General features: G+C 42.9%; 1 protein-coding gene across 5 annotated transcripts in view; it reads right to left on the reverse strand.

Moving 5' to 3' along the window:
* SRGAP3 (SLIT-ROBO Rho GTPase activating protein 3) overlaps positions 1-9,365 on the reverse strand; it is a 226,989-nt gene extending 217,624 nt beyond the window's left edge. For all 5 annotated transcript variants that reach the window (XR_004971487.1, XM_036332041.1, XM_036332040.1 and 2 more), the window contains exon 1: positions 8,632-9,365. Coding sequence is in view for 4 of the 5 variants with exons in the window: in XM_036332041.1 (XP_036187934.1) it covers positions 8,632-8,698 (67 nt within the window). In the remaining variant the exon portion in view is untranslated. The remainder of the gene's footprint in view (positions 1-8,631) is intronic.
* Positions 9,366-11,210: the final 1,845 nt, after the last annotated feature.

Below are 11,210 nucleotides of genomic sequence, written 5' to 3' on the forward strand. Positions count from 1 at the left end.
TACAAAATACAAAGAAAAGCACATTTCTCATGCACCTGGATTTTTGGCTGAGATCTGTTCACTCTAACATGCAATGGGCCATGGGCTTCTGTGTGTTCATCTGCACCATTATCACCTGGCACTAGCTGTGCAATCCCAGGGGCAGTGCCTAGGCCCATTCAAGGCACCTTGAACACTGCCTGCAGCCTAGTGTACCCCCTTACTGTCATGCACAGATGGGCACATGTGTACATGCCATGCATATTGATCAGGGGTGAGCTGTCACCAAATGACCATTTAAATCAATGGTTGAGCGCTCTGTAATTGGAAATGTCAAAACCAACATTTTCTAAGTGAACTCAAAAGACCACACTGATATCACTTAGCTGAGCTGGATACGCCTTTGTCTTACCGCTTCCCTTCTTCAAATTGCCCTCTGAAAGAAGTATAAAAATTAGGGAAATGGGCAAAAGACAAAAAAGAGAAAGAATCTGGATAATCCACAAACCATGTACATTTCCAAAATGTAATCTCAAGAACAGAGTCTTGAAAGATGTTCCATGCAAAGGATCTATAGATGAAATAAGTTTGAGGAAAGCCCTAACCCCTTTTGGAGACTCCCACCACTTAACACATTCAAGGTTCCCAGAAGTCCTGTGGGAAACAAACTTATTTCATTCAGTTTATGCTAAAACTTCCAAAACCTATTTGACCACAAATTTTTTTCCACCCAACATCTCCACTCTCATGGAATACACCTAAAGAAACACTACTCCAAAAATAATATGGCCTAATAATTAAACAAATTTAAGAGAACAGAGCCAAAATCCCACTCCTGGCCAGCTAGGATATTTTAGAAATAGCAACAAGCCATCAGGAATGAAGCATTTACAAGTGCAATTGAGCCCAGGACACAGGTTTTTGCGTCCTGTGTTAGGCCAGAGGTTCTGAAATTCAGCATTTTTAGAAGGTCAACCCCTGTCACCTTCTTGGCACTTAGAAGGAAAGGGCCAGTTTCTGAACCAGCCTAACCTCTTCTCCTGATTTCTCCAATCCTTAACCTGTCATATACTTGCCTCATTCTGTTTTCCAAGGCACCACTCAGCTCTGCCTCCCAGGCAACCTCTCCTTGACAGCCAAGATATTTTATAAACATCAACAAGCCATCAGGAATGAAGCATTTACAAGTGAAACCACTGCCAGGGCTTGCCCCACCCGCCAGAGCAATTCAACTCCATACATTTATTGATCACTAATTAGATCCCAAGAATGAGGCTATAGCAATAAATCAAACAGATAAAGCTTTTGCCCTTCTGGAAATATGTTCTAGAAGTGCCTGCTAGTCAGAATCCTTCTCTAAACATCAGTTTCCACATCTGGGAGGGAAAAAGTAGGAGACTTGGACCAGAAGACACTTAAGATTTCTGTTTCTATATTTCCAGGTTGATGAAGGTAGAGCTTATGCATATACAAGAAAATACTTGACCTCTGTCAAGTATTTGTAGTATATATAGACTCTGTCAAGTCTATAGGAGTGTTTCCAGTCAGCTAGTTTCCCAAAGATGACTTCCTGTGGTGGGAGTGAAGGGACCTGACACAGCTAGGGGACATCAAGCGGGGACTAAGAGAGGTTGGATGAGAAGGTGCGTGGAAGTGTTAGGGAGGGTAGGAAGTCAAAGATTAAGACCCATCCCAGACTGCCCCCTCCAAAGAAGAAACCTTTGGGTTTCAGAGCCATGTTGCCTTGGTGTGCATCTTGCCTCCCTACACAACCAGAAGTCAGGAAGACTGGTTTAAACCCTAGCTCCGCCACTATTTGATATGTAATCACATGCAACTTACTTTGTTTCCCTGAACTTTAGCCTTTAATCTATAAAATGGGACTAATAATGACTATCTCTCAGAAGTATTGGGATCACAAAATTAGATGCTGACTAAATGACTGAGACCTAGAGCTAAATAAAATTTAATTACCTCCCACTGCTAAGTAAAGCTGTATGGCCTGAAGCATGGCTTATAACAGTCACTAAATGAATGGGTGAATGAATGAATGAATGATAGAGGTTTCTGCTAAGGAAAGGTCATCCCTAACAAATAAACGTTTGTTGTGAAAACTCCAGAAATGGCCAGTATAGACCCCCAAATCCACTAATTCCCCGGACTGGGAGGCGCCTGAAGTACAGTGCTCCACAGCCACACCACACCCAGACTGTGACAAATATCACTTCATCAAATATCATCTTGGCTTTCAACATATCGGCCTTCACCAAATCCCTACTAATAAATGTCTCCCCTATCAGAGACAAAGAAGGAAATTCAGCAGGCCAATAAAACCCCTGCTTTCAATGGAACAGAAAGTATGGGTGTTATCATGGGCTAAATGTTTGTGTCACCCACACACAAATTCAAATGTCAAAGGCCTAACCCCCAATATGATGGTATTTTGTGGTGGGTGTGGCCTTAGGAGGTGATTAGGATTAGGTGAGATAATGAGGGTGGTGACCTCCTGTTTGGGATTAGTGCCCTTTTAAGAAGAGAAAGACAGAGAACTCACTCTCATCACACACTAAGGAAAGACCATTTGAGCACACAGCAAAAAGACAACCATCTATAAGCCAGGAAATGGACTCTTAACAGAAATTGTATCTGCTGGCACCTTGATTTTGGACTTCTCAGGCTCCAGAATTGTGATAAATAAATGTCTGTTGTTTAAACCACCCAGTCCATGGTATTTTGTTATAGCAGCCTGAGCTAAAATAAATGTCAAAGAAAATAACTGCTTGAGCCATGAGTTATAAGAGTAAAACTTATTAGTAACTTATCAGCCACTCCCCCAACCAATCGTGTGCCAAGCACATTGGGGAAACAAAGATGACCATAAGTGTTTCTGCCCTCAAGAGTTCAGAGCCAAAGACTAAACACAAAATTGTAATAAAGGATAATAAGGCTCAGAATAGAAGGGCAGATGTGAGGGAATCACTAATTCTGCCTAGGAGAGTTAGGAAGGCATCATGGAAGAGGGTATCATTTGAGCTGGAACTGAAGGATGATTAGGAGTTGGTGAGACAAAAAGAGGAGGGATGAAAGAAGAAAATGGGGAAAGAATTTGAGGTAGAAAAGGGTATGCAAAATTCAGAGACAAGGGATGTGGTTGTAAGAGCAGACAGACCTATTTATAGAGAAGACAACTGAAGATAAAGCAGGAAAATTGGCTGAAGGCCCATCACCAAGACTTTTTATGGACTTCACTTTGTAGGCCAGAAGTTGCAAACTGGTGGGCCATGAGCTGAAACTGTCCTACTGTCAGGTTTGTTCAGACACTGTAGTGTTTTTTAAATCTGAGTTGCCATTTAAAAATCAAGAGATTGTCTTTATGGCCTTAGATTTGGCAAAGAATTTTTAGATATGACACCAATAACATGAGGGAAAATAGAAAAATGTATACTCTGAACTTCATAAAAATTAACAACTTTTGTGCTACTAAGGACACCATCAAAAATGTGAAAAGACAACCCACCGAATGGAAGAAAATATTTGCAAATCATGTATCTGATAAGGGACTTATAATGTGGAATATATAAATACTTACAGCTCAATAATTTTAAGAAATTTTAAAAATAAAAATCAGGCCATTTTGTTTTAAAATCCAGATTCCCTTGAAACACTGAAAGAACTGGCCACTCTGGGCTCACATTTCATGGCGATGACAAACTGAAGCTGCGCGATGGCTGCCTCCTCTAGATAGCTCCCTAATCAGCCACCATCCCCATGACTCCTCATTGCTTTCCCAACTCAGCCTTCATTCCTCATTGAATCCTGTTGAAGGCAATCAGGGTTCCGAAGATGGTTGTCCAATCATTCTATGGCACAATCTCTTTAAGACTGAACTCAACTGGCCCTCAGTTGAAAATTTTGTGTTTTGTGTGTTGTTGTTTTCTTCACTGGTTCTTTTCACCATATTCCAAGAAAACTATTAGAAAGCCAAGAATACACCATATACTTTGCATCTCTCAAAACACCCAGCACAAGACTAAGAACAAAGTAGTATTGAATGAGTGCATAAACGAATGCATTCTCTATGATCTTATTCAATACCTGCTTTTCTTCCCAAAATTATAGACTTTTGCTATTAAGATAGACTAAAATGATGAGGAGCATGTAATAAAAAATAAAACACTAAAGTCAATCACTGCACTTCTATTTCAATTTTCCATTAGGTTGAAATGGAAATGGGAACTCTGAATAAATGTAGAACAGACCATTATGTCTGACAGCAAGATGAATTAGAGCCCAAGATACTTAGAATGCCTGCAAATAAGATTACCAAACACTATCAGTGGTCTTTGAGAGAATTATGAAAAATAGGATAGGTGCCAAAAAGCTGTAGATGGGCAAATGTTGTTCTAACTTCAAAAGAGGAACAAGTTATAACTTGCCAGTTCCTGACTAGAGAATATGATGTCACTCTCAGGCAAGATTCTTGAACAGATTTGTAAAGGGACATTTGTGAGCACACCAGTCAGGAAGCAATGTCCACTTGGAACCAGCACAGGGTCACCAAGAACAAATCATATTAAATTCATTTCATTTTCTTTCTCTCTGACAAGGATCCTAGCTAGTAGATTGAAGAAATAGGGCAGATATAAATATATATGTTTGCAATGAGGGGTTGGGCAGTGAAAAGGCTAATTGAACCCTTGGGCTATATTAATAAAAGCATTACATATAGTGTAAGAGAGGTGGTAGTTGTTTTCTTTCTCTGACCACATCTAGAGGATCTCATTTAGAACTTAGTACCATTCTTGAAGAAGGCTTTTGATAGTATCATCTTTTAGAGGTCTATTTGGCAAAACCTCTTTAAAAGCATAAAGCTCGAGAGGATGCGGAGAAAAGGGAACACTCATGCACTGCTGGTGGGAATGCAGACTGGTGCAGCCACTATGGAAGACAGTATGGAGTTTCCTCAAAAAGTTAAAATGGAACTCCCATTTGACCCAGTGATCCCACTTCTAGGAATATATCCCAAGAAAACAGAAACACCAATCGTAAAGGATATATGCATCCCTATGTTCATAGCAGCACAATTTACCATAGCAAAGATCTGGAAACAGCCTAAGTGCCCATCAGCAGATGAATGGATTAGAAAACTGTGGTACATCTACACAATGGAATACTATGCTGCTGTAAAAAAGAAGGAATTCTTACCATTTGCAACAGCATGGATGGAACTGGAGAGCAGTATGCTAAGTGAAATAAGCCAGTTAATGAAAGAAAAATACCACATGATCTCACTCATTTATGGAGACCGGGGGAATGTCAAGGGAGAAAAAAAAGGAGACATACGTAATACTCTTTGTAATACTTTAAGCAATAAAACAAAATATTTAAAAAAGCATAAAGCTCTCATCCAGATTTCTGCCATCTGTTGGAAAATGGAAAGATCTGGCTGGGCCTCCATTCCTAAATGGTCAACTGGTTGAATCCAGGTAGTGATTGCCCATTTGTATAGGACATGCACGCTCAGGCCCATCATAATCACTACCACCCCTTCTTACATTGCCTTCGCTGAGGTGGTGGAACACCTGTCACAAATCATCTTACTTGGCCATCATCACTCATTTATTCTATGTGCCAAGCACCCAAATGCACCGGAGTTTGCAACTGAGCATGCAGTAGAGTCAAAGAAGAGTGAAGATAAGCAGCAGAGAATTATTGTAAATCAACAAATGAGGATAGTCAGAGTCTAGGGGCTATGATCAGAGTCTCCAAACATCCAATGGGCAGTCATGGAGAAGAAGCATCTGTCTTGTTCTATGAAGTCCCAAGGGGGAGATACTATAGAACCGATAAATGGATGAGAGACTTTATTTAACCCAACATAAAACCACTTACAACAGCCAGAGCTGCCCAAAGATAGAGTATGTGGGCTTTGGAAGTGGTGAGTTCCCCATCACTGGAAATGAACAAGATATGGTATACTACTGCATTGCAGGTATTTAATCAAAGGACTTCAAGTATCTGATGAAGCAAGAAAAGGCATGAGTCTGAAATTTTTTACAACAGGAAGAAAAACTGCTTTAAGACATTTCCTTTTTGGGTCAATAAATTCTCCAAAAAGAGATAAAAGACAGTACGTTTACAAAGAACTCAGTATCATTTTTAAAAATCAAAAGTTCCCCTCACAGAAGTCACAGAGGACAAAATCTGTCTAACTAGGTGGTGTGTTTGCAACAGATTGGTCAAATGCTGCCCAGGGAGAAAGATAACTGGCATCAGGCATTATTTTTGGTGATTGGTCAAACATTCTTCAGAGGCAAGCAACAAAGGCAAGGGATCAAAGTAAGAGGGAAAACAATGGAATGCCACGAAGAGGCAGCCATCCCCGCCACAAAACTGCCATCTGCTACTGACATCAATCCTTCCAGGGGCAGCTGCAGGCAAACAATGTATCAGGGAACACTGGGCCTGGCAGAAAACCTGCTGCCTTCACATTTCAGCCTTGTGACCTTGGGCTAGTCATTCAACATTACGAAGCTTCAGTTTCATCATCTCTAACACCGAGTTCATGTGAACCCTTTCTGAACCTTGTGTAAACCAAGAGTAGGGATATCTGGGAGTGAGCCACAGAAACTGTAGAGCCCTGTGCACACAATAATAATGATGATGAACAAAGAATTTTGAAAGAAAAGATTCCAGATGGTTTGGGGCACAGCAGTATCCTGACCTTAATTGTGTGGGTGTCAACACTAAAGGAATAAATTTAAACTCTTGTAAGTAGAATGCAAAGGCATTTAGAGTCTGGAAGGGACAAGATCATTTGGGCACATTTCCTGCTGAAATGCATTACCTTGTACTTGCAAATTAGTTTTTAAAATAAAGGTGAAATGTAAAAAGTAAAAGAATCAGCCAGAGCCATAAACGTTTAATAGATCTTCCAGCAAAGTTCACTGGCCCAGTGGTAGCAATCCTTCAAAGTAATCAGCACATATCTTACCAACCTGTCCAAAACTCAGCATCACCTTCTCTACTATGGCTTTTTTCAAGGGAACCTCCGTGTATTTTTTTAAAATTACACAATTTAGTCTTAGAAAATATAAACCCCCTAACTGGGTTTTTGTAGTGAGCAGTCAGGTAAATTCAAATATCTAACAAGGGCTTGTTTCTAAATTTTCAGCAAGGCTGAAACATCATAAATCACTGTTTTCTACACTGAACTGAACACTAAAAGGGAGGAGAGCAGAGGGTTTTCTGCTTATTTCATCCTGGGGTCTACCCAGAGGTGATTAGCATGTGAGGTTCGACCAGAACTAAAAGGCACAAGACAGTTGGCGAGACCGGAAAAAAACTAAGGCTCTCCCCTGATGGCTGCTTCCCTCTCAAAGTTTCCCAAGCATCTGAAGCATGGACAGAAGCTGACTGCCTGGCCTTCGGCCGTTCCTGGGAAGGCAACTGCCTTTCTGGGTCACTGAGTCTTGAGCTGCAGCAGCACCTAGAAGCAGGTGTGGCAACCTCAGATCGGCTGAGCCCCAAAAACCAACTTGCCGAACAGTCTACTCATCACCTCAAGGGGAGGGAGGCACCAACATCCACTGAAGATGTATCCTGTCTTTACTCTTTCTAAGAGAGACCACAACACACCCGTTCACAGCAAGAACTGTGACCAGAAAGAAAACAGATGCTAAGAGGGGGGCAGGCCCCAGCTTCCCTAAGGGTACATCCTCAGAGAAAGGGAGAGCATGAGGAATGGTGCTTTCAGGTTTTCCTTGCCAAAGCTAAGCCTAGAACTCATGAGGGTGGGAGAAGCCTGGCCTGTATGAGGGTTCTGCCTGCATTTGTCTATGCGATTGTGTCCAGTGTCCTTTTCGCCTCGCTCTTGTGGATTTAGGGAGGGGCTTCTGAGAGGGGTGTGCACGCAGCCAGAGGTCATCTCACCCTCCTGGCTGGCTTCCCCTGGCACCACGGAAGCCAGGCAGCACCTACCAGCCGACACAGCGCACTGAGCTGTTGGCTTTGAATGAAAGCTGATGACCCTAAACGCTAGTGCGTGGAAGGTGACTAGGGCTGCACACTGCAAGAGAATATATTTTCTGCACCAAGCTCCTTCCTTATACCTAAATGCCTGCATTAGTTTGGATCAATATGCCCCATAACAGTTAATCCATGGCAACCCAGGCCAACCAAGAGACTGACAAAGCAGTGCAGCCTCCCTGTGCTACTTCCCTGGGCACATGCATGTGAATTTCAACCCAGAGAAAGGCGCAGAGGCAAAGCAACAACAACATAAAGGAGAAAGAAAAAAACACAGTAGACCGTAACAAACAGACACCATATTAAGGGACTTTCAGAAGGCCTTAGAGTGGCATGTCACGGCCAAGATGATGGAGTACCTGAGACACTCCTAAATCTGGGGTCGGATCCTCCTCGCACACCTGCAATGCAGTGATCGCTACCACTTCATAACCCATACACCCAGCACCGGCGCTCTCTGCAGCTGAAACCAGTCTGGACTTGTACAGCTGCCACTGTTTCTCCTCACAATAAGATTATTGATGCATAACAACATTTCATCATGGCAGGGAGGAAAAGGGGGAAAGCCAAAACAAGGGAATAAGAAAGGGGAGGGGAGGCATGAGTCCCCGGCCCGCATCTCACCTTTTATTTGGGCTTCATATTCAGCAATGATCTCTTTGTCTTTCTTGAACTTAGTTTGAGATGACATCTTCCAACGTGGCCAAAGGCACTGACAGGCTATTTAATTTATATCTCCTTTTCTTCCCGTATTCTCTCTCACACGGCTCTGGTCGATTTCACAGGTTTAGGGGCTAATCTCTTTCACTTGGCTGCAGAGCCAGGGGGGAAAAAAATCCCTCTCCTGGAAGGAAAATAATCTTTACTCGCCGAACAATGTCTCTAGTAGATTGGTCTGGTCAGCTACTCTTTCAAAAGAAGAATCACCACCCTAGGAGCACGGTAACCTGCCCCAGATTTTCAAGATTTTTCTTCAAAAAAATAAAAACCAAGAGCACTCACACACACACACACACACACACTCACACATGCACTCGCACACTCATCTGGACACGCACACACACAGTCACAATGCACACACACACACCCTCACTCACACCCATTCACTCACTCACACACTCACACACACAGACACACATCCACAAGAGGTGCGGCGCCTCCTTGGTGCTGCAGTCAGTCTCTGGCTGTCTTTCCAAGGCTCTGCTAAGGAGATGGTCAGGTTGCCAAAGGGCCAGTCATCTCGCATCCTCCCTCCCTTCAGCGCCTCTGCTCTGATGTACAGTGAGGATCAAAGCCAGAAGAGCGAGAAGGAAGTTCTGCTGCAAGGCTTAAGCTCCGGTGAACCCAGAGTAGGACTGCTCGCCCTGCAGGGCTGGCTGAGCACTCCCCCACCAACCTCGCCCTCGTCACTAAGCTCCACCTCCCGGATTTTATAACAACTGACACATTGTAGCCTACAGGAGAGCAGAACTCACTGCAAGCAAAAAGGGAAGAGACAGTCACAAAAGGGAAGGCAGCAGGAAAAAGAATCAGGCTAGGAAAGCCAGAGAGGCCCCTGCAAACTCCTACCATTAGCAGTGGGATTAGGGAATTTTCTTCCAAAATCGCTGAAAGGTCCACCTTTTCTTTGTACTGTGCAATTTATCCAATTTCTTAAAGCAACAGCTCTGTGACAATTTGTCACTCTGTGGGAATTGTCTAGCAGAGTTGAGGCATGTTCATTAATATATTTTTGAGCAATTGTGGGGTAGCAGGGACAATGCCAGACGTTTCAGACATGCAGATTTGCAAACCCTTTGAGGGCAAGCATGCTGGAAACACCCAGCTGCCTTTGTCTCTCCCTGGGCTTTAGGCAAATTAATTACTCATTGAGCCTTAGTTTTCTCACCAATAAAATGGGCTCTCTTTAGAGCCCATTTCATTCAACAAATATTTACTGAAAGCTTACTATAGGTCAGGCATTGTTCTGGGCACAGAGATACAGCAGTGATCAAAACAGGTGGGAAAATCCCTGCCTTCCTGAAGCTCCAAGGTCTCCACCTCACACAACTCCAGGAAGTCACTACATTAATATTCTCAGAGCAGAACTCAGAATGCACTGTGAATGGTGCCTGTGGAACTGTGCAAGGCAGGAGACCCTGGGAGGGGCAGACGAAAAATAAACAACATGAGTAAATTATGTAATATGGTAGAAGATGATAAGTGCTATAGAAGAGAAAATATTGCAGGGTAGGGGACTTCAGGAATGAAGGAGCTCTTGGGAAGATCAAATAAGAATGTAAAGCCAGGCTTAGCACAGTGCCGAGCATATAAGAAGCACTCAATAAATGACAGCAATTATTATGACCTTATGATATCCCCCCAACAACCTAACAACACAGTATAAGTAATCCCTCTTTCACAAATGAAGGAACAGAAGCACAGATATGGGAAGTAACTTACCCAAGGTCACCAGCGTTCAAGCCTAGGCTGTCTGACACCAGATCAGATTCTGCCCATGCAAAAGCTCAAAACATTCTACTAGACAGCTGAAACCCATTTCATGTGCCTTGAAAGTAGAATAAGATTGAACAATGAAATCAAGCACTATATAGGGTCCCTGACCACTGGGATTTCACATGTTAAGATTATCTTTAACATGTACTAGTATAATCCCCTGAGTATGGTATTTTCACAAATTTCTCAAAATAGTCTTCCATTTGCCTTTTTTGAATGTATAATTAATTACCTGACTCAAGTTCAGAAATGAATAGATTACCCATGCCAATCCATGGAGGCTTCCTTGAGAGGGTGGAGCTGTAATGGGTCTCCCCAGGTAGGCATGGCGAGGGGAGTGTGGGCAGCACGACATTCCTTTGGAGCAAACAGTATGAGTTACGGTCTACAGATGGGAATGCACAGGATCTACTTGGAGAAAGCACAGGGAAAAGTCCAGCTGGTGAATCACAGAGCTTATTCCAGCTTCGTGCCCAGAGACAGGAGTTTTCAAAGCTCATAAATCACAACTGGCCCACAACCATTGCCATCACCCCTCTGCCTCATCCTTCCCATGAACATACTCAGGCCCTCTTTGGTTCCCCTTTGGACTAGTTTAAAAAAGAGAACACCACACATGTTACCTGAGAAAGATGTGCTCAGAGATTAGCATCCCTGCCTCAAGCCTAGACTCTCAGAGAAAAATGGGAGTCAACACTGCACACCTT

Source organism: Myotis myotis, unplaced genomic scaffold (assembly GCF_014108235.1).
Source record: "Myotis myotis isolate mMyoMyo1 unplaced genomic scaffold, mMyoMyo1.p scaffold_m19_p_13, whole genome shotgun sequence".
Taxonomy (NCBI): Eukaryota; Metazoa; Chordata; class Mammalia; order Chiroptera; family Vespertilionidae; genus Myotis; species Myotis myotis.